Below are 24770 nucleotides of genomic sequence, written 5' to 3' on the forward strand. Positions count from 1 at the left end.
CTGATATGGATCCCATGTACATTTGTACTGGCTAGCTCATTTTGGTGGCACTTACATGGATCCCGTGTACATTTGTACTGGCTAGCCCATTTTGGTGACACTAACATGAATCCTATGTACATTTGTACTGGCTAGCCCATTTTGGTGACACTGACATGGATCACAAGTACATTTGTATTGACTAGCCAATTTTGGTGACACTGACATGGATCCCATGTACATTTATACTGGCTAGCCCATTTTGGTGACACTTACATGGATCCCATGTACATTTGTACTGGCTAGCACATTCTGGTGACACCGACATGGATCCCATGTACATTTGTACTGGGTAGCACATTTTGATGACACTTACATGGATCCCATATACATTTGTACTGGCTAGCCCATTCTGGTGACACTGATATGGATCATATGTACATTTGTACTGGCTAGCCCATTCTGGTGACACTGACATGGATCCCATGTACATTTGTACTGGCTAGCCCATTTTGATGACACTGACATGGATCCCATGTACATTTGTACTGGCCAGCCCATTTTGATGACACTGACATGGATCCCATGTACATTTGTACTGGCTAGCCCATTTTTGTGACACTGACATTGGATCCCATGTACATTTGTATTGGTTTGCCCATTTTGGTGACACTGACAGGATCACATGTACATTTGTATTGGCTAGCCCATTTTGGTGACACTGACATGGATCCCATGTACATTTGTACTGGCTAGCCCATTTTGATGACACTTACATGGATCCCATGTACATTTGTACTGGCTAGCCCATTTTGGTGACACTAACATGAATCCTATGTACATTTGTACTGGCTAGCCCATTCAGGTGACACTGACATGGATCCCATGTACATTTGTACTGGCTAGGCCATTTTGATGACACTGACATGGATCCCATGTACATTTGTACTGGCTAGCCCATTTTGGTGACACTTACGTGGATCCCATGTACATTTGTACTGGCTAGCCCATTTTGGTGACACTAACATGAATCCTATGTACATTTGTACTGGCTAGCCCATTTTGGTGACACTGACATGGATCACATGTACATTTGTATTGACTAGCCCATTTTGGTGACACTGACATGGATCCCATGTACATTTGTACTTGCTAACCCATTTTGGTGACACTGACATGGATCCCATGTACATTTGTACTGGCTAGCCAATTTTGGTGACACTGACATGGATCCCATGTACATTTGTACTGGCTAGCCCATTTTGGTGACACTTACATGGATCCCATGTACATTTGTACTGGGTAGCCCATTTTGGTGACACTGACATGGATCCCATGTACATTTGTACTGGCTAGCCCATTTTGATGACGCTTACATGGATCCCATGTACATTTGTACTTGCTAACCCATTTTGGTGACACTGACATGGATCCCATGTACATTTGTACTGGCTAGCCCATTTTGGTGACACTTACATGGATCGCATGTACATTTATACTGGCTAACCCATTTTGGTGACACTGACATGGATCCCATGTACATTTGTACTGGCTAGCTCATTTTGTTGTGTTGTTCAATCTTGTGCAATCGTTTTCATTGGTGTGAAAATAAAAAAGTTTAAAAATTATTTTTTTGAATTATAGTTATTTAAATTATATAATTTATTATTTCATTTTCAAATGCTTTTACTAAACATTAATAAACTATTAAGTTGAAATTGAAAGACTTCCGCCAAAATGTGAACATGAAGACAATTTTAAACAAATTTGCAAAAATAGCAAACCCTTCAAACCCTTTTGTTCGCTCATACATTACAGAAATTCGTGTTTACTGAATTGCATTGCACTGACTCATTTTCATAATATACCTACGCAGTCTCAAAATAATTTGGCAGACTTACAACTTTCGATATAGGCGATGTGACGCCATAACCGGGATTTCCCTAATTAAAATGTAAATTGTCAATGTATGGGATTTTAGTTGGTTAAAATGTATCACGTGGTACACCAATGACGTAATGTCTGATTCCATGGGTATTACGATGTTGTCACTGTTTCTTCGAATTATTACTCACATTCACTACAAAAACGCTAGTTTTCAATTTGGAAATGTAGACAAGATCAAACCTTGCTTCAATCATGGCAGACGACAGAACCACGGTTTGTAATTTTTTATTTATTTTGTTCAGTTTAAGTTTTTACAATTCGTAAACATTTATAATTCATATTCAAAAATCAAATAGAGAATAGTTTCAGCATCTATTTCATTAGTTTTTCAAACTATTCGTTTTGAGTTACAGCTCAATGTTGTGCGTGTAAATTGCAAAAACCGATTTGCTGCACAAATGTTTGTCTTCACATTTAGTGCCACACCCTTCCCTGTTGACTTACATTTAGTGCCACACCCTTCCCTGTCCTCCTACTGTTATATATTCAGCTTAGCAAAAATTTGAAATATGTTTGCGCAAAGTGGAATTTCCTTAATTATCGTGGATATGATGCTTGAATTACATAGAAATAATGTGTCAAGCTATTCTTCAAATTAATATTCACCATGCGATGCTTTCACTTTCGTTTCAGTCGTCAGGGGAACGGGTCTGTCCATTATCTCAGGGGTAACTCGCTATCCAGTATTCACACGGTCTGCCTTGCATTTCGGGCATGCAAGCGATATGATTGAGAATTTGGCACACAGATCGGAAGACACGATTTGTTCATGTATTTGACACCCACCCTCTATCATTTTCAGGGGAGACTGGAATTATGTATACCAAACTTGCATGACGACCAATCACTGACAAATAATAATCAAACTGTCCTGTTTAGACCCACAGTCTCCACTTACAAACAGATTGGCCCTTATCTGTCTGGCTTGGCAATGTTTATGCATGTTTTATATCTAGTTTTTTATATACTGATAGTTTATGCTTATTAGTCCCCGTTCAGACACCTCCGTGTGTCCGTGCGTGCGTCTGTGCGTGCGTCCGAACCTATATCTTAAAAATGCCTGTACCAATCACAATCAAACTTCACACATACATCATATGATATTATACATATGCACATCAATTTGTTTCACGATCTGATTCAAGATGGCCGAATGGCGGCCATTTTTGTGCTAAAAATCATCAAAATCAAGCATTTCTCGGCTGTTTACAAATTGATTTTGTTCAAATTTGGTATATACATTAGACGTTAAGGGACCTTGATGCAAATAATTTTGTTTTTCAGATAAGATTAAAAATGGCCGACTGGTGGCCATTTTGTTTTAATGAATGTGGCTCTCGTGCCATATCTCTGACTTGCTTTTACTGATTATATTCAAATTTCAAATATTCATTATACATGATGTCATAGATAGAAGGATATATTGGTTTGACGATCCTTTTCAAAATGGCTAAATGGTGGCCATTTTTGTGCTACAAAATCATCAAATATCAAGCATTTCTGGCATTTATGGATAGATTTCGTTCAAACTTGGTACATATATTAGACATTAAAGGTCCCTGATGCACATCATTTATTTTTCAGATCGGATTCAAAATGGCTGTCTGGAGGCCATTTTGTTTTAATGAATGGGCTTTTAGACTCATATCTCCGACTTGTTTTGACTGATTATATTCAAATTTTAAATATTCATTATGCATCATGTCATAGATAAACAGATTTATTGGTTTGACGATCCTATTCAAAATACCCGAATGGTGGTCATTTTTGTGCTAAAAAATCATCAGATATCAAGCATTTCTCGCATTAATGGAAGAATTTCGTTCAAACTTGGTACATACATTAGACGGGTTCCTCATGCACGTCATTTTATCTTTCAGATTGGATTCAAAATGGCTGACTGACGGCCATTTTGTTTTAATGATTGGGGTTCTAGAGCCATATCTCTTAAATGCTTTGACTGATTATATTCAATTTTTATATATTCGTTATACATCATGTTATATATATACATGTATTCAAAATGGCTTATTTTGAATGCTGTTCCAGAGCAATATCTCTCAATATGACCAAGTACTTGTTTGACGATCAGATAAAAATGTCAATCATTTTAATATTAAAAAATCATATTCCTGACATGGTTATATTCCAGCTATATTACTATATATCTTAAATTTGATAACTAACGGAGACTGTGCCTTGCATGGCTTGTTTATTTTTGTTCTTTTCTAAATAATTGAGTGTCAAATGTAACAATCATTTAATAGTGATCTGTTTTCCAAGGTTAAAAGTGCTGTCACACATGTGTAGTGAACAAATCAATTGAGTTACCTAACAGCTTCTCAAAGATTTTTGGAGCTCGAGGTATTCGAGGTAATTCTTAGATAGATGTGATCAAATAAAAGTAGATGATTATGAATCATGTATTATAAATATAACATACATGTACTTATTATTACGTCATTGTCAGCTCTACTGAAAGGCAATATTGTCGAGAGCAGCAAGCACACTAAGTCAGAAAAATGCAATATATGTATATAAAACAGTGGGATACAGAATATACAACTATAAATTAGTTATTAGGATTTGACTGTCGGTTTGTTGTGAAGTAGACATGGATTCAATACTTGTTGTCGAATGCTTTTAGGGAATGGAGGTTTGTGGCTTGGTGTTGAGAAAGGAGACAAGCGGTAGTTATCATGGAAAATTTATGTTTAATATGTAAAGCTGTCAGTGGGATAAAGCAATTGGTAAAAATAATGGAACTCAAAATTGTTCAATATATTTTTTGATAGCAAGAACTACAACGTCTTATTAAATATTGAAATTATATTAAAGTAGATTGGTAGTGAGAGCATTTATTGCACATGAATTTCAATAGATTTCATTATTAGGTGGCATTATGATCATATGCATTTCGGTGAGTTTTCAAAGCCGACATTTAACATTAAAAAAAAATTTAATTTAAAGAAAGGGAAACATTAACCTATGCACTACTCTATAGTTTCAAAAATACCACATTTTATAAAAATAATTACTGGTAAACAACATTCCAGAGCACACAACAGTTGATTTCGTCTGTGTCCTTGTTTACAAACAAGCGTCTACCCATGAGCTTTTGCATTTTTAGCGTGTGTTGAAATCGTCGCTTGGGTCTTTAATTCCCGCACGTGCGCAGGTGACGACCCTCCCGCTTTAATCGTGGCTATGACACACTGTAATTATATGTAAATAGTGTACAAGACTATTCTCCAAATTACTATTCATGAAGCAGTGGTTTCACTTTCGGTTAACTAATGAGGAGAATGAACTCTTATTGGGGTCGGCTACCTATCCAGTATTTTAAACAGTCTGTCTAGTATCTCAGACATACGATCTATCTGGATGGACATTAACACACAGACAGAGGGACGTGATTTGTACTGTAATTGATCCAAGAGATTATCGCCTAGCGACAGCAGAATATCGCTCACGGTCTTTTAAATCATTCCGAGTTTTGAAAATAAAATAAAAATATTTGAAAATAAATATAACATACATGTACTTAGATTATTATTACGTCATTGTCAGCTCTACTGAAATGCAATACTGTCGGGAGCAGCAAGCACACCGAGTCAGAAAAACGCAATATATGTACATACAACAGTCGGGTACAGAATATACAACTATAAATTAGTTATTAGGATCTGACTGAAATCGATTTGTTGTGAAGTAGACATGGATTCAATACTTGTTGAAGAATGCTTTTAGGAAATGGAGATTTGTGGCTTGGTGTTGAGAAAGGAGACAAGCGGTAGTAATCATGAACATTCTGTGGTTAATATGTAAAGCTGTCAGTGGGATAAAGCGATGGGTAAAAATAATGAAACTCAAAATTGTTCAATATATTTTTTGATAGCAAGAACATTATCGTCTTATTAAATATTGGGACTTAGCAGCTATTTTAGTGCATCTAACAATGACGCAAATATTTAGCATAGCGTTTACTTCAACATACATAAACACAGAAGTTCGCCACCGCAGACATACTTCTGAAATATGAATACGTATCAGAGTTTGGCTGCAGCTTAGTAAACAAGTGCACAGATGTGCCACTTCGTATCATTGACCTTATGACGTTGGCAGGGACGCATGCGTGGTGCAATACTAGACAACGAGGCCGAGCATGCTCAGTACGTACAGAAACTGCTAAAAACGTTAATATGTAATGAACGATTCAGCCGTATCTCACGAATGATATTTGAACGTCCAATTATTTAATAGAAAGCACATTTATTGCACATGAATTTCAATATATTTGACTATTAAGTGGCATTATAATCATATGCATTTCGGTGAGTTTTCAAAGCCGACATTTAACATTAACATTTTTTTTTTAATTTAAAGAGAGAGAAACATTAACCTATGCACTACTCTACAGTTTCAAAAATACCACATTTTATAAAAATAATTACCGTAAACAACATTCCAGAGCACACAAGAGGTGATTTCGTCGGTGTCCTTGTTTACAAACAAGCGTCTACCCATGAGCCTTTGCATTTTTAGCGTGTGTTGAAATCGTCGCTTGGGTCTTTAATTCCCGCACGTGCGCAGGTGACGACCCTTCCGCTTTAATCGTGGCTATGACACACTGAAATTATATGGAAATAGTGTACAAGACTATTCTCCAAATTACTATTCATGAAGCAGTGGTTTCACTTTCGGTTAACTAATGAGGAGAATGAACTCTTATTGTGGGCGGCTACCTATCCAGTATTTCAAGCAGTCTGTCTAGTATCTCGAACATACGATCTATATGGATGGACATTAACACACAGACAGAGGGACGTGATTTGTACTGTAATTGATCCAAGAGATTATCGCCTAGTGACAGTAGAATATTGCTCACGGTCTTTTAAATCATTCCGAGTTTTGAAAATAATATTTAAATATTTGAAAATAAATATAACATACATGTACTTACATTATTATTACGTCATTGTCAGCTCTACTGAAATGCATACTGTCGAGAGCAGCAAGCACACCGAGTCAGAAAAACGCAATATATGTACATACAACAGTCGGATACAGAATATACAACTATAAATTAGTAAAAGGATTTGACTGAAGTCGGTTTGTTGTGAAGTAGACATGGATTCAATACTTGTTGTAGAATGCTTTTAGGGAATGGAGATTTGTGGCTTGGTGTTGAGAAAGGAGACAAGCGGTAGTTATCATGGAAAATTTATGTTTTTAAACTCTTAATTAAAATATGAAAGCTGTCAGTGGGATAAAGCAATGGGTAAACATAATGAAACTCAAAATTGTTCAATATATTTTTTGATAGCAAGAACTACAACGTCTTATTAAATATTGAAATAATATTAAAGTAGATTGGTAGTGAGAGCATTTATTGCACATGAATTTCAATAGATTTCATTATTAGGTGGCATTATGATCATATGCATTTCGGTGAGTTTTCAAAGCCGACATTTAACATTAACATTTTTTTTAATTTAAAGAGAGAGAAACATTAACCTATGCACTACTCTACAGTTTCAAAAATACCACATTTTATAAAATAATTACCAGTAAACAACATTTAGGAGCACACACCAGTTGATTTCGGTGGGCTCTGATATGAGCAGTCTGGGTTGTTCTGTGTACATCAGCCAGACATTTGTCAAAGGCATTGGGACTTAGCAGCTATTTTAGTGCATCTGACAATGACGCAAATATTTAGCATAGCGTTTACTTTAAGTTCGCCACCGCAGATATACTTCTGAAATATGAATACCTATCAGAGTTTTGGCTGCAGCTTAGTAAACAAATGCACAGATGTGCCACTTCGTGCCATTGACCTAATGACGTTGGCAGGGACGCATGCGTGGTGCAATACTAGACAACGAGGCCGAGCATGCGCAGTACGTACAAAAAGGTGCTAAAAACGTTAATATGTAATGAACGATTCAGCCGTATCTCACGAATGATATTTGAACGTCCAATTATTTAATAGAAAGCTTTGATCATGAAACATTGCAACCACGTATTTTCGGTCTCGGTATGCAGCTTGTCTATTGTGGTAATCAGAAGTATGTATACGCTTCTTATCATACTGAATTGGTAACACGTGTAGATGTGTGAGAAGAAAAAGACTTCGACATTTTATAGCGCCGCCAGCGGAGACTTTTCCGGCTCTATTCGTTCAGTCTTGAGTGGCTGCATTAACTTTTTAGCTGGGGCGGAGCTGGGCTATTCATATTACTGATTATCCGTCGTCCGTTATTGTGGCGGTTCTAACTATAAAATATGCGAATGAGTCGATTTCGTACCCGTCTTAGGGACGGATCAGTTATTATAGCCGGGGCTGGGCCGGCAAATTCCGGGGCTCCTTATTTCTGAAGTATCAAGAGCGGGGGGGTCAGTTTTTTTCAGACAGCATTTGAGGGGGGTCACCTTATTTATAAATTATTGCAAATTATAAGTTACAACAAGCCATACTTTCTTCACAGAATTTTGCAAGTATAAACTGTTACTTTCTTTTCAGGCTGGTATTATCGGTATTGTATTTCTATAGCATTTCGAAATTAGTACACTAGCAAATATCGGTATTTTAATTATAATTTATTGCGGTGCACCACATAAATAATTTATGGCGTATGACAGCAAATAATATAAAAACTTGTGAAATGGAATATTAACAATATTGCAACAATTAATGCCAACACATTAAATGTGAAAATAGCACAACACGATCTAAGTCTTGAATGTGATTTGTAAATATAAACTGTAAACAGAAATAAACTAGTTATAAATTGCAATAATGTCAATGTAAATGTTGACAAATACAGTACATGACAACACCCTGTAAAGTATGGTCGGTTATATGTAAAATAATTTATATTGACTACAGAACAATAAATTAAATAAAACTAGCCATGCATGACATAGTCCCTGTTAGTTATCGAATTTAAGATATATAGTTTTGTTTATAGTAATATAGCTGAAATATAACCATGTCAAGAATAGGATTATGATGATTGTTTAACATTAAAATGATTGACATTTGTATCTGGTCGTCAAACGAGTACTTGTCCACATTGAGAGATATTGCTCTGGAACAGCATTAATTAAAACAAAATCAGCCATTTTGAATACATGTATATATGACGTACATTGTATAATGAATATGTAAAATTTGAACATAATCAGTCAAAGCATGTCGGAGATGGCTCTAGAAGCCCATTCATTAAAACAAAATGGCCACCAGTCAGTCATTTTGAATCCAATCTGAAAAATAAAATGACGTGCATCAGGAACCCGTAATGTTTAACGTATGTACCAAGTTTGAACGAAATCCATGGATAAATGCCAGAAATGCTTGATATTTGATGATTTTTTAGCACAAAAATGGCCACCATTCGGTCATTTTTAATAGGATCGTCAAACCAATATATCTATATCTATGACATGTATAATGAATATTTACAATTTGAACATACTCCTTCAAAGTAAGTCAGAGATATGGCACTAGAACCACATTCATTAAAAAAATAGCCGCCAATCGGCCATTTTGAATCTTATCTAAAAAACAAAATGACGTGCATCAAGGTCCTATAATATCCAATGTATATAAAAAAAATTGAACAAAATCCATCTGTAAACAACCGAGAAATGCTTAATTTTGACGATTTTTCAGTACAAAAATGACTGCCATTCGGCCATCTTGAATCAGACCGTGGAACAAATTGATGTGCATATGTATAATGTCATTTATGCTGCATGTGTGATGTTTGATTGTGATTGGTCCAGGCATTTCTAAGATACAGGCCCGAAGGCACGGACACACGAAGGTCAAAACATAAGTCCCCGTTTTCGGACTGCGTCCGAACGGGCACTAAATATAAAAAGTGCTTTATGTAAATGTGTAAATTATACCACAATAAATAAATATTAGTAAGTGGAAATAAATAGGTTGACAGATTCTAAGCTATTAATTATTTGCAGTTAGCAATCACTGTCACATGACTAAAAGTATGGAAATTTACAGGAAACACAATAAAGTATGATATAAAAAAATTAGTAATTAGTAAAATATAGCAAACATTGGTTTATCTTATTCTTTATTTATATTCCTATATTTCCCAGCTACTTCTTCTTTTTTTCCTTTCCGTTCGTTAATCTGTATCCTTCTGTTTCTATTCTAAAACATCCTTTTCTTCCTTCTCACTTTGCTCTCCTTCTACTTCTCCATCCTCCTCCTCTTCCTCTTCCTCTTCTTCTTCCTCCTCTTCTTCTTCTTCCCCCTCCTCCTTCTCCTCTTCCTTCTTCAACTCCTGCTCCTCCCCCTCCTGTATACAGTATTGAAGTTTGAGTTCCTCACAAATGTTTACAACTTTCTTTCTGGTCAGTGAATAGGAGGATCACAGTGAAGTGCGGTATACAGTGACAACAAGATCTGGGATACAAGCAGGCACTTGGAGACATGCACTGTTTCGTTGATTTGTATAAACATTTATTTTTCACTCAATGACTATAGTATACAGACAATCTACACAGACTAACTACAACTAAACTAAATAATTAACTATAAAAATGTTTCTAAAAGAACTGAAAATTGGGGGGTGTCACATTACGTTCAGTCTTTGTCGGGGGCACCATAATTTTCATTGTGGATACAGGGGGGTTTATTGATTTTGTTTCTACATTTACAAAACATTACCGGCCCAGCCCCAATCATAAAAACTGATCGATTCCTTAGCTATTCACATTGACCATTGTTGTCAGGCAACTTTTTCAGCCAGATTATCTGGCACACACACAGAGGCATATTTTATGTGTACTTTGGATGGTTCTCACGGATTTTTCCATTTCATGACAAAATATATAGTTGACTCCTGTATGCAAAGTACACAATGGGAGTCTTTGCAGTTAGTCCGTCTGTATGTATGTGTTTATGTATGGGGGTGTATGTGTCTAGATCTGTTCCACTGAACCATATGTTTTTTTTATATACAACTTGCTATATAGATGCTCTGGGCTAATGCGCAGATTTGATTAGGTTTTGGTAAAAAATTATGCATATTAATTATCTAATTTGCATGATAATTAATACGCATGATTGTTTCACTGATATCTAAGGAACCACTACTTAGATTTTGATAAAAATTGGTACATAGATTATGTGGACTACTGCACAGATTTAATTGGTTTTCGGTAAAAAATGTAAGCATACAAAGTACCTAATTAGCATAATTAATACATTTTCAGCTTTTTCATGAACATTTCAAGTACTTATCATCTTATTTCAATGAATCTCTAAGACAATGCGACGATTTAATTAGGTTTGAGTATACATACATTCATATTAATTGTCCAATTTGCATAATAATTTACATTTCAGCTTTACACCAATACACAGAAATAAATGAATGGATAGTAATTGATTAATAAGTTCATTGGGGTAATCCACAGACATGATTAATTTTATGTTGAAAAACATAGATATTGATTATCTGAACAAAACTGATTTAAATTGAATTTATCACAGAGGTGCTCTGGAATTACACTGAAAACCACAGTTGTAAAATAAAATGTATTTTCTGTAATATTATAAATGTTGATAATAAGGTTCAAATGTTGTGCATCTCAAATAGCAGACAAATATTAGTTGCCAAGCTTCTTGTTTTAAATGCTAATTTAAAATTTTTGAATAATTATAATGTGTCTTCAATACTCTCTCGCACACGGGAGTGCTTTCTAAGCTTTCTTTTGTAACGAATATGTTTGTGAATGGATCGCCAGCCACATTGCGTTGACATTTCTCATGTTTGTGTATCAGATCCAACTCAATAAGATCATGTGTATCTGGAATAATCCGGAGATCTGATTAATGTTTGTTCAACAATTTGCAGTTTAAATATATAATTTGTATAATTATCATTTGTTTATATATCCGCATATGGCATATATGTCTACGTTTATATCTATAATCGCTCTTTGATTGAATTCATCGCCGCACAAACAGTGTTGTATCTCATCTGTAGTACAGACGACGATTAACAAGATATATACAACAATATTACATTGCTCAAATTATGAATATATAACTTGTATATTTTAGATTTTCATCACTGGAAAGAACCTGACACCGGAACAATTAATGGTCCTTGGAAAGGGTGGTGCAATCATTAAGGTGTGTTCCATAGACCACTATACCAACTCTAATATATGAGCAAAGAAACGAAATGTTTCGTTTTTATCTTCTACACCGAGTAATGCAATCTGACATACAATTTAGTTTTTTACTCATTGGTTTTATACTTTTATTATTCCCAGCTGTCAGCTGATGCATTGTTAAGTGTCAAACTATCGAAGAAGGTTATAGACGATATACTGGAAGACGACACCAAAGGTACTACTTGCTTGTATTTTTATGAGATTTTGTTTCTATTCTATTATATTATATTATATTATATTATATTATATTATATTATATTATATTCTATTATATTCTATTATATTCTATTATATTCTATTATATTCTATTATATTATATTATATTATATTATATTATATTATATTATATTATATTATATTATATTATATTATATTCTATTCTATTATATTATATTATATTATATTATATTATATTATATTATATTATATTATATTATATTATATTATCAAGTAATATATGGCGTAAACACTGGATTTGGAGAGCTGAGATCAGAAGTGATCCCAAGAGACAAACTTTGGTAAGAAAATGATCAATGGAAAGCATACAGATACATATAAATATCTAACATCATTGTAATTCTGCGAGGGGTTTTTATTCAAACAATGAAATATATGTGTCATTCAATTCATCTTAATTCTTAAAGCTAATTCATATCATGACCCCACCCTTGCCTTTTAAATATAACAGTAATGTCTGCTTTACGTTACAGTGAACTACAAGAAAACCTTATCCGATCACATGCATCTGGAGTAGGAGAGCCGCTGAGTCCGCAAAAGACACGTATGTTGATGGCGATTCGAATCAATGTACTGGCCAGAGGAAACAGCGGAATATCTGTTGAAACATTGGAACGTTTCATAAACGCTTTCAATGGTGAGTTCCATTTTTTTTAAAAACTGACATTTTTAAAATTGATTATAAACTGTTACTATGACTATAACATGTTTCTTTGTATTTTAAGCATCCTGTTTATCGTACGTTCCCGAAAAGGGCACAGTTGGTGCTTGTGGTGACCTGGCACCGTTGGCACATCTGTCGCTAGGAATGATGGGAGAAGGAGACATGTGGAACCCAGATACACAACAGTTTGGTAAAGCAAATGAGGTATGAAGTGAGTTTTTGATATTGGACTGACTCAATTATTGTATTATGAATAATATTTACAGAAACCATTGCCATTATATCTATAAATGCCTTAACCACAATAACAAAGACCCTGGTTAACCATGATAACCATCATCTGTAAAGGTCTATGTCAACCATGATAACCATCTTCCAAGTCCAGGTTAACCATAACCATCTAAAAAGGCCCAGGTTAGTAATGATAACCATCTTTAAAAGTCCAGGTTAACCATAATCATCTCAAAAGGCCCAGGTAAGTAATTATAACCATCTTTAAAGGTCCAGGTTAACCATAATAACCATCTTTAAAGGTTCAGGTTAACCATAACCATCTAAAAAGGCCAAGGTTAGTAATGATAACCATCTTTAAAGGTCCAGATTAACCATAACCACCTAAAAGGCCCAGGTTAGTAATGATAACCATCTTTAAAAGTCCAGATTAACCATAACCATCTAAAAGGCCCAGATTAGTAATGATAACCATCTTTAAAAGTCCAGATTAACCATAACCATCTAATAGGGCCCAGGTTAGTAATGTTAACCATCTTTAAAAGTCCAGATTAACCATAACAATCTAAAAGGCCCATGTTAGTAATGACAACCATCTTCAAAAGTCCAGATTAACCATAACCATATAATAGGGCCCAGGTTAGTAATGATAACGATCTTTAAAAGTCCAGATTAACCATAACCATCTAAAAGGCCCAGGTTAGTAATGGTAACCATCTTTAAAAGTCCAGATTAACCATAACCATATAATAGGGCCCAGGTTAGTAATGATAACCATCTTTAAAAGTCCAGATTAACCATAACCATCTAAAAGGACCAGGTTAGTAATGATAACCATCTTTAAAAGTCCAGATTAACCATAACCATCTAAAAGGCCCAGGTTAGTAATGATAACCATCTTTAAAAGTCCAGATTAACCATAACCATCTAAAAGGCCCAGATTAGTAATGATAACCATCTTTAAAAGTCCAGATTAACCATAACCATTTAAAAGGCCCAGGTTAGTAATGATAACCATCTTTAAAAGTTCAGATTAACCATAATCATCTAAAAAGGGTCCAGGTTAGTAAAGATAACCATCTTTAAAAGTCCAGATTAACCATAACCATCTAAAATGCCCAGGTTAGTAATGATAACCATCTTTTAAAGTCCAGATTAACCAAGATCATCTAATAGGGCCCAGGTTAGTAATGATAACCATCTTTAAAAGTTCAGATTAACCATAACCATCTAATAGGGCCCAGGTTAGTAATGATAACTATCTTTTAAAGTCCAGATTAACCATAACCATCTAAAAGGCCCAGGTTAGTAATGATAGCCATCTTTAAAAGTCCAGATTAACCATAACCATCTAATAGGGCCATGGTTAGCAATGATAACCATCTTCAATAGTCCAGATTAACCATAACCATCTAAAAGGCCCAGATTAGTAATTATTACCATCATTAAAGTCCAGATTAACCATAACCATCTAATAGGGCCCAGGTTAGTATTGATAACCATCTTTTAAAGTCCAGATTAACCATAACCATCTAAAAGGCCCAGATTAGTAATGATAACCATCTTTAAAAGTCCAGATTAACCATATCCATCTAAAAGGACCAGGTTAGTAATGATAACCATCTTTAAAAGTACAGATTAACCATAACCATCTAAAAGGCCCAGATTAGTAATGATAACCATCTTTAAAAGTCCAGATTAACCATAACCATCTAATAGGGCCCAGGTTAGTAATGTTAACCATATTTAAAAGTCCAGATTAACCATAACCATCTAAAAGGCCCAGATTAGTAATGATAACCATCTTTAAAAGTCCAGATTAACCATAACCATCTAAAAGGCCCAGATTAGTAATGATAACCATCTTTAAAAGTCCAGATTAACCACAATCATCTAATAGGGCCCAGGTTAGTAATGATAACCATCTTTAAAAGTCCAGATTAACCATAACCATCTAAAAGCCCCATGTTAGTAATGAAAACCATCTTCAAAAGTCCAGATTAACCATAACCATCTAATAGGGCCCAGGTTAGTAATGATAACCATTTTTAAAAGTCCAGATTAACCATAACCTTCTAATAGGGCCCAGGTTAGTAATGATAAGCATATTTAAAAGTCCAGATTAACCATAACCATCTAAAAGGACCAGGTTAGTAATGATAACCATCTTTAAAAGTCCAGATTAACCATAACCATCTAAAAGGCCCAGATTAGTAATGATAACCATCTTTAAAAGTCCAGATTAACCATAACCATCTAAAAGCCCCATGTTAGTAATGACAACCATCTTCAAAAGTCCAGATTAACCATAACCATCTAATAGGGCCCAGGTTAGTAATGATAACCATCTTTAAAAGTCCAGATTAACCATAACCTTCTAATAGGGCCCAGGTTAGTAATGATAAGCATATTTAAAAGTCCAGATTAACCATAACCATCTAAAAGAACCAGGTTAGTAATGATAACCATCTTTAAAAGTCCAGATTAACCATAACCATCTAAAAGGCCCAGATTAGTAATGATAACCATCTGTAAAAGTCCAGATTAACCATAACCATCTAATAGGGCCCAGGTTAGTAATTATAACCATCTTTAAAAGTCCAGATTAACCATAACCATTTAAAAGGCCCAGGTTAGTAATGATAACCATCTTTAAAAGTTCAGATTAACCATAATCATCTAAAAAGGGTCCAGGTTGGTAATGATAATCATCTTTAAAAGTCCAGATTAACCATAACCATTTAAAAGGCCCAGGTTAGTAATGATAACCATCTTTAAAAGTCCAGATTAACCATAATCATCTAAAAAGGCCCAGGTTAGTAATGATGACCATCTTTAAAAGTCCAGATTAACCATAGCCATCTAATAGGGCCCAGGTTTGTAATGATAACTTTAAAAGTCCAGATTAACCATAATCATCTAAAAAGGCCCAGGCTAGTAATGATAACCATCTTTAAAAGTCCAGATTAACCATAACCATCTAAAAGGCCCAGATTAGTAATGATAACTATCTTTAAAAGTCCAGATTAACCATAACCATCTAAAAGGCCCAGATTAGTAATGTTAACCATCTTTAAAAGTCCAGATTAACCATAACCATCTAAAAGGCCCAGGTTAGTAATGATAACCATCTTTAAAAGTCCAGATTAACCACAATCATCTAATAGGGCCCAGGTTAGCAATGATAACCATCTTCAAAAGTCCAGATTAACCATAACCATCTAAAAAGGCCCAGGTTAGTAATGATAACCATCTTTAAAAGTCCAGATTAACCATAACCATCTAAAAGGCCCAGGTTAGTAATGATAACCATCTTTAAAAGTCCAGATTATCCATAACCACCTAAAAGGCTCAGGTTAGTAATGATAACCATCTTTAAAAGTCCAGATTAACCATAATCATCTAATAGGGCCCAGGTTAGCAATGATAACCATTTTCAAAAGTCCAGATTAACCATAACCATCTAAAAAGGCCCAGGTTAGTAATGATAACCATCTTTAAAAGTCCAGATTAACCATAACCATCTAAAAGGCCCAGATTAGTAATGATAACCATCTTTAAAAGTCCAGATTAACCATAATCATCTAAAAGGCCCAGGTTAGTAATGATAACCATCTTTAACATTCCAGATTCACCATAACCATCTAAAAAGGCCCAGGTTAGTAATGATAACCATCTTTAAAAGTCCAGATTAACCATAACCATCTAAAAGGCCCAGATTAGTAATGATAACCATCTTTAAAAGTCCAGATTAACCATAACCATCTAAAAGGCCCAGGTTAGTAATGATAGCCATCTTTAAAAGTCCAGATTAACCATAACCATCTAATAGGGCCATGGTTAGCAATGATAACCATCTTCAATAGTCCAGATTAACCATAACCATCTAAAAGGCCCAGATTAGTAATTATTACCATCATTAAAGTCCAGATTAACCATAACCATCTAAAAGGCCCAGGTTAGTAATGATAACCATCTTTAACATTCCAGATTCACCATAATCATCTAAAAAGGCCCAGTTTAGTAATGATAGCCATCTTTAAAAGTCCAGATTAACCATAATCATCTAAAAAGGCCTGGGTTAGTAATGATAACCATCTTTAAACGTCCAGGTTATCCATAATAACTATCTTTAAAGGTTCAGGTTAACCATAACCATCTAAAAAGGCCCAGGTTAGTAATGATAACCATCTTTAAAATCCAGGTTAACCATAATAACCATCTTTAAAGGTTCAGGTTAACCATAACCATCTAAAAAGGCCCAGGTTAGTAATGATAACCATCTTTAAAAGTCCAGATTAACCATAATAACCATCTTTAAAGGTTCAGGTTAACCATAACCATCTAAAAAGGCCCAGGTTAGTAATGGTAACCATCTTTAAACGTTCAGGTTAACCATATATCCGTCTGTAAAGATCCAGGTTAACCAGTATAGCCACTTGTGAAGGTCCAGGTTGACCTTGATAACCTTTTACAAAGTTAACTACGATAATCATTTTCATTTAGGATTATCATCAAATCAGTTGTACAATTGATTACAATAACTATTTGTTCTCATAGGTACTGGAATCGCATGGACTGAAGGCGATAGAACTTGGCCCCAAAGAGGTAAAATATTTCTTGCCATGCTGTTCGTATGTTCATTTTGTTCTAATAAACAGCACATTATTAGATTCAAATTACAAGTCTACGTATACGTAACATCTAATGTTCACGCCAAGAATTTTATATTTCTTCACAGGGTTTAAGTCTCATCAATGGTGCCCAGTTGATAACAGCCATTGGAACATTAGGTTCGTTACTCATAATGTATTAATACATACGATTGCATATCCAGTGTCTTTCATAAATCGGTGTCGTTAAAGAGTGTTCAATCTCATACTGACGTGATCTTCAGTATGTATTGTCTTGTTTTCTCGTTTCAGCTTTGGAAAAAGCAAAAGCTATTGCCAGACAAGCCGATGTGGTTGCAGCCATAACTTTGGATGTGTTCAAAGGCACCGACGCTGCTTTTGACGCTGGTAAGTGAAATCACGTTTAGCACTGTATGTATGTGTGACGATTGTTGTGTAATAGTATGTATGTGAATGTAAACAATTGAAGAAAACACACCAAGAGATTTTGTTCTGGGCGGATTGATCTACTCAAAAAGCAGTCCCAAGTAGATCGTGCATGATAATCTCTGACACAAGTGAAACATTACTGGTGAATTTATTTGTTTTCACGGGTTCACATGAATATTTCTGTAAAATAAAAACAAATAAAAAGACAAATTTTGAGGTTTTTGTGTCATATTTTAAACGAATCTTTGAGTGTGAAAATTACATTGCAATAGAAGGTAGGGCACCTTAGGAATTGCAGCCCCAGACTGCTATTTATTGTAAGACAGCTATACAGATGTAATTTAGAATAGAAATTTCCCAATAACAAGTTCATTTAAAACGGATAGTAGATAGCAGAGAATACATACACAATGTTGATTACATTTTTGAGTGAATTTTGTTTTGGGGTTTTGTGCATTATTAAATATTGTCTTTCAAATTTGAAATTAAAAAACCATTAACAGAAAGCAATAGTTATAAACAAATAGTTCGCCAATAAAAAATTTCAGTCAATATATTTAACCCAAATATACTGATACACTGTTAATTAGATTTTTGCCTGCAAATTTCAGTGTTATGTTTCTAGCTGATTATGAACTTCACATAAATATACGTTGTATATACAGATATCCATGCAGCAAGACCACATACTGGTCAAGTGAAAGTAGCACGCAGATTTAGATCGCTCATCCATTCCGAGGTGTTTCCTTCCGAGATATTTGAGCATTATGAGTCACACAAGAAGGTTCAAGACAACTATTCGCTCAGATGTATCCCACAGGTATATATGGCCGCATGTTGGCGCTACTCACTAAAGCCTGTGTGAACAATTTGTTGGAAATAGTATCTATTGCTCCTTAGAGGACGTATCTAACACTGAAATCACTAGCACTGCAGTTCTTCTATTGATTACATTTTACAAGTGTGAAGCAAAGACTGCCAACACATCTTTTAGCACTGCGAGTGTCCATACGTCCATAATCTATGACATTTATATCAACAGTTCGTAAGATTGTAACAATATTATAGCTCAATTATTGTGGAATGAAATGAGAACATGTGTTGTTCCACCTTCGGTAATGTAAATTTGGACTACTGATAATCATGGTTACAATTAATTAACTACAAAACAATATATCTGTTTTCCAGGTCCATGGTATTGCGAATGACACAATTGACTTTGTTGCCGGAATTCTGACTACCGAAATGAATTCTTCAACCGACAACCCTGTATCCTTGATGTTGATCACATTGCATGCATATTTCATTGTTTAATGACTATTTTAATGACAATCATTCAAACACACCTATAGTTCTCGACTATGAACCCCACCATCCAAGACTGTTATCACGATATTCGATTTGATGGGAGCTTTATTGAATGTTGTTGTTTCTTAATCAGTGTGGTAGTTGGTATTCCCTGAGAGGCATGAAATCTTATCAGGAGGCAATTTCCACGGAGAGTATCCGGCAAAGGTATGATTCATCCTGTCTCACCTGAGACGAGATTTCACGACGGAAAAGTTAATTATTTATCAGTGTCAGTATCATTAATTTATAATATCCCTTTATGTAGAGGGTATACATTGTAAACAAGATGGTACCGCTATGTAATATCGCATTTATTTATTTAATTTCAATTCACAGGCACTGGACTACTTGGCAATTGGTATTCATGAAATTGCTAATATGAGCGAACGTAGAATAAATAGAATGTGTAACCGAAGTAAGTGTATAATCCTTGCATAGCACGCCATTGTGTTTGCTGAATGGATTACAACGTATTAACCTCGAATCAATTTCTATATTATTTTTACAGACTACACGCCAGACGAGATTCCTGCATTTCTGGTCAAAGATAGTGGTCTGAATTCGGGTTTTATGATCGCTCATTGTACTGCTGCGGCTTTAGGTAGGTTGTTGGACAAAAACACCGAAGAAGATAATCCCAACATATTCCATTCTACGATTTCGTGCAAGTTAAAAATGTGCAATGGTATTACTTTACACGTGACTAAAACGGAAGAATTTAATATTAATAAACAAATCAAATATGGTTATGATTTCATTTAGTGTCTGAAAATAAAGTGTTGACGCATCCATCGTCCGTGGATTCCATCTCAACCAGTGCTGGGTCCGAAGACCACGTATCAATGGGTGGATTCTCTGCAAGAAAGGCGCTGACCGTGGTAGAACACGTGGAACAAGGTATGTACATATTTACATTAATTTGACATTGTATGTATCATGCCGTTTATTCGGCGATGTTTACATGTTATGTTTTTGTTCCGCTCAGGGTGTTTGAACAGCTCCGACAATTATAGTACCGTGGTCGTCACTTCACGTCGTATTCAATATAGGTCCGATAAGACGCACGCAACACGTGAAAAAAAAGTATTTGCACGAAATTCGAAAGTGTAGACTATTGCGAGACTTACATTTAAAATATATTACTTTTAACAGTTATTGCCATTGAACTACTAGCTGCTTGCCAGGGACTTGAATTCTTGAAACCTTATAAGACTACTAAACCATTACAGGCTGTTTATGACTTGGTGCGTACAGTGGCTAAGTAAGTATTGCCTTCATTATTGTGTTTTGCTCCGATGATTTATTTGAGCGGTGTGGTGTCCGTTGGATAAGAAAACGTGACATAATGGTCCATTGAAAATACTAATATTCGATAACAGCATAAGTAAGAACAATATAGCACTGGCACAAAGCAAGAGAATGTGGGCCAGCTTAATACAACGTCGAGATATAAAGCAGGAGCGACAAACACACCGAGGTCAAAGGTTACGGTTTCGTTGTGAATCGATCACAACATTCTGCCATTATAACTATGCCTGGAAAACGCTAGAATCTCGGTTGCCTGCTCATGTGATAATTAGTTTTAATATTCAAGAAATTTGCCTTGTATATATCCTGACTTCATCAATTGTCATTAATAAGTATTAGTAATAATGAGTTTCCATGTTTGTCACCAGACCTTGGGTTAAAGATCGTTTCATGGCTCCTGACATTAATGCTGTCACAAAACTTCTGCAAGAAGAAAAGGTAATGTATTATCACTGACAATGACAATGAATTACTCATACATACACACAATGTAAATTTATTTACGTATTTATTTATAGTCCATTCATAAATGAGTTCATGCGCGAAATGTACATTAAAGTGGCTATACGGTATTTGAAAGCACGTGAGTGAACGGTGTCATGGTAATCATGAGAACAGACAGTAGATAAGATGACTTGTTTGCGCAGCTTCTCGGGAATACAGCACTTGTCTTTTGCTTGGACGGGTTAGACCGTGACATAAGCCACATATCGTTTGCGGAGACAAAAAAATAGTATTTGCATTTTTTGTAAAAAGTCACAAGTAAATAATTGCCATATATGTAGTAAAATGTCGAATGTGTTTTTTTTTAGATATGGGCGTGTGTGGAGCCATATATCCAACATTACAATAAAACTATGGGTTGAACTGGCGTCATCAACGCCGACCTTTGTGAATGACGTCATAATGCGTACATGTAGGAAGCGAAGACGTTATCGTGCTATATAAATAATATGCTATTGTTAAACTATTTGATTAATACATTCTGTAATATATATATATGGCTAATGAGATTTTAAATGAACAGAAATATGTTAATTAATTTGATTTGATGTGAAACCGTATACATGGTGAGATTTCAACAAAACAATGTATTTGTGTGTGCTTTGTGAATGTAAACAGATCAACCGATAGATTTAATATTAAAATATATTTACATATTATATACATAACTAAATCCGGATAAAGCAGTTATTGTGTTATTTTTGGAACTAAACATTATCAATGTAAAATATCAAATTATGTGATACCAAGATGGCTAATGCATTTGTTTAACATAAATGGCTAACATTTAACGTGCTGATCTGATGCCAGATGTGTTGGTGGCGTATATTAAGCTTGTTGTTGATATTAAATATATGTTTGTGTCACAGTAAATGGAAAGATCGCTATTGCTGATCGGTAAGTGATTTGTTATCGGACTTTCGCATGCCGGTTTGCAAAAATGTAAACATATGACAGTGCGACGGTCTGTACTTGAGCAAATTGTAATTTGTAATTTTAAATGTTATCTGAATAAAATACGATATTTAAAGTGCATATTATGTGTCTTTGATATGATTATTTCTTCTACAATTGGAATTTGGTGACTACATGTACGTGATATACTACAAACCAAGGCCAGGTGAGGGTATCTGTAATGTGTAGAAACTATTACAAAGGACGTGTTTTACAAATGTATTGCTGAATGGAACACAAAGAATTGAGGTGATATTAATAGGGAGCTCCCAGAACCCTATACTTATATAGAGATTATGTTACGCCTGTTTACTCTGGTAACCAAGGAACCGGCCCACAGATTGACCCAGAGACGTTACACTGAATGTATGTTGCAGTCTAATTCCGGCCACCTTTTTTCTCTGTGTTTGCGACTTACAACCGCGCATGTTTTATGGCCGTGTTATCATGTAAATGTATAGGCGTGCACATGTACATGTAGCTTGGTTACGGGATTACTTTCAATATTCTGAATACATACGCGTACAAAATGGCGTTCAATGGTGTTCTGACCATTACCCAGAACGAGCTATACCACGTACAACGATCGTAATATCGCACAAGAAGTTGAATATTGGTTAACAAAGTTTGATGACAATGTTTGATGACAGTGATGTCAAGGCTTCGAAATAGGTGAGTATCACATGACGCAATCAAACTTAATAAGGGTGACCTCGGTCAATTCCAGAGGGGTTACATCAATTCTACATGTATGTTAACTACATGTATGTTGTTATTGGACAATATATCTTTCCATTATTATCATAAACTGATCATTATCAAATACATCGACTACTATAGCCGCGAAAGCTTAAATGCATATTGAATATGTCATGTTTTAGTAACAATTAGCACTTTTTATTGGCACCCCTACCGCAATCATTTGCCCAGTTAGCATTGTTTCAGTAGTTCAATTTGCGGATGGTGATGTCGATTGTATATTAAATGCGACAATTGACACACATTTCAACTGACAAGATGTATGCAGTTTATTTCTACTGACAAGTTAGACACAGTCTGTAAATACTACCGATAAGCTAGTAAACTTATGAGTTAAAACACAGTACATACTACTAATTAGTTGAGCACAGTACGTACTACTGACAAGTTTAACACAAGTACTAGTTAAACACAGTTCATCTTAGTGTTATATTCAGTGAATACATGATTTTTCAACTGAATATACTTAGACTTCCGGCTTCAGACTAGGCTAGGTACTAGTTGGAGATGACGTTAGAAACATCGTTTTCAAGTGTGGGAAATTGTTTTTTGCAAATTTTAAATTTGGTTATTAAAATGTAAATTACGCAACCCCTCAGATGTCATCTTAATTTATATCATAACAATGCTGTTGTTTTTTTTCAAATTAGTAAAGGATATTTGGATTTCATAGTATACATGGAGTGATGTCAGGTGTTTGAAATGAGTGAGCACATCCTTCTCTACATGTGGCATGCCATATATCATTCTGAGTCATAATCAGATGGGTTTTTTTTTAAACTTAATTAGTGATACTGCTGCCATTTAAGGTCGTCTTTATAAGAGGGTTATTGTATTTACCCGAAAGCTCATTATATCTGTCTAATCATTTGAGTGTTTAGGCCAGCCGTTCTCTACAAAGCCTTGTCTTAACAGTTTTGGCAAAAGACGACACTGTATTTTTAACTTAAAAATCTGCATATGTATTAGAAGCACATATATCGCTAATATGCACCCTATAGGAGGGAGAGATTTTGACATTGCTGCAAAATGTGACAAATTAATGATGGTAAAATTATACGTGTGAAACGGAAGAAGCAGATTATGTATTCTTCGTAAAGGGGAAGTCGGGTCAAATAGCATAATATTATCAGATGAAAAAGAGCTCCCCAAATGCAGGGGAAAACCATTTACTGTTTTTTTATATCATTTTTCGTCTTATAAATATTCAACTTTTGAATCAGTATGGAAATATGAGTATACCATCACCACTTTTGCAAGATGATTTTATTCATAACTTGAGAAATATGTCATGAATTTGTTTTTGCGTATCTGTTGACCGACTTAATTAGCTGATTATTAGCGAATTGCTGTGTTATGTCTGTCATCGTTTAGGCCTATTTGAAGTTTTGGACGGAACTTGGCTCAGTGATTTGGAACTAATTACGAGATAACCGCCGCTATTCTGACAGTTGGTTTCCGTAGTTATTAATGTAGTGAACGATTAATCAAAAGATATGACGTATTCAGTGCTTAGTGTGATTGGCTTTATGATTGAAGGTTACGCCTTAGAGTCT

General features: G+C 35.0%; 2 protein-coding genes across 3 annotated transcripts in view; both read left to right on the top strand.

Moving 5' to 3' along the window:
* Positions 1-1987: 1987 nt before the first annotated feature.
* Positions 1988-22536, top strand: LOC102802184 (histidine ammonia-lyase-like). Of its 2 annotated transcripts, none has more exons than XM_006825923.3 (18): positions 1988-2139; positions 12029-12100; positions 12244-12319; positions 12596-12662; positions 12855-13018; positions 13107-13249; positions 17837-17884; positions 18018-18069; positions 18202-18297; positions 19005-19159; positions 19528-19608; positions 19789-19854; positions 20026-20104; positions 20198-20290; positions 20452-20586; positions 20842-20950; positions 21366-21435; positions 21810-22536. In XM_006825923.3, exons 1-18 carry the CDS (start codon positions 2119-2121, stop codon positions 21861-21863), a joined length of 1581 nt encoding a protein of 526 aa, XP_006825986.3. In that variant the 5' UTR covers positions 1988-2118; the 3' UTR covers positions 21864-22536. The 2 variants fall into 2 exon arrangements, with proteins under 2 accessions (XP_006825986.3, XP_085353193.1); XM_085497067.1 differs by lacking the exon at positions 1988-2139 and adding an exon at positions 10358-10410.
* A 571-nt stretch (positions 22537-23107) lies between these two features.
* Positions 23108-24770, top strand: part of LOC102802379 (uncharacterized) — an 82213-nt gene continuing 80550 nt past the window's right edge. Inside the window, exon 1 of the mRNA XM_085497070.1 lies at positions 23108-23127. The gene's annotated coding sequence lies outside the window, so the exon portion shown is untranslated. The remainder of the gene's footprint in view (positions 23128-24770) is intronic.

This window comes from Saccoglossus kowalevskii, chromosome 3, assembly GCF_978046115.1.
Source record: "Saccoglossus kowalevskii chromosome 3, keSacKowa6.1, whole genome shotgun sequence".
NCBI lineage: Eukaryota > Metazoa > Hemichordata > Enteropneusta > Harrimaniidae > Saccoglossus > Saccoglossus kowalevskii.

Excerpts from the sequence above, each read along its gene's own strand:
- LOC102802184 (XM_006825923.3), top strand. The coding sequence starts at position 2,119 with ATGGCAGACGACAGAACCACG. Across the intron at positions 19,855-20,025 it reads ACGGAGAGTATCCGGCAAAG|GCACTGGACTACTTGGCAAT; the intron begins GTATGATTCATC and ends TTCAATTCACAG. Across the intron at positions 20,291-20,451 it reads TTGTACTGCTGCGGCTTTAG|TGTCTGAAAATAAAGTGTTG; the intron begins GTAGGTTGTTGG and ends GATTTCATTTAG.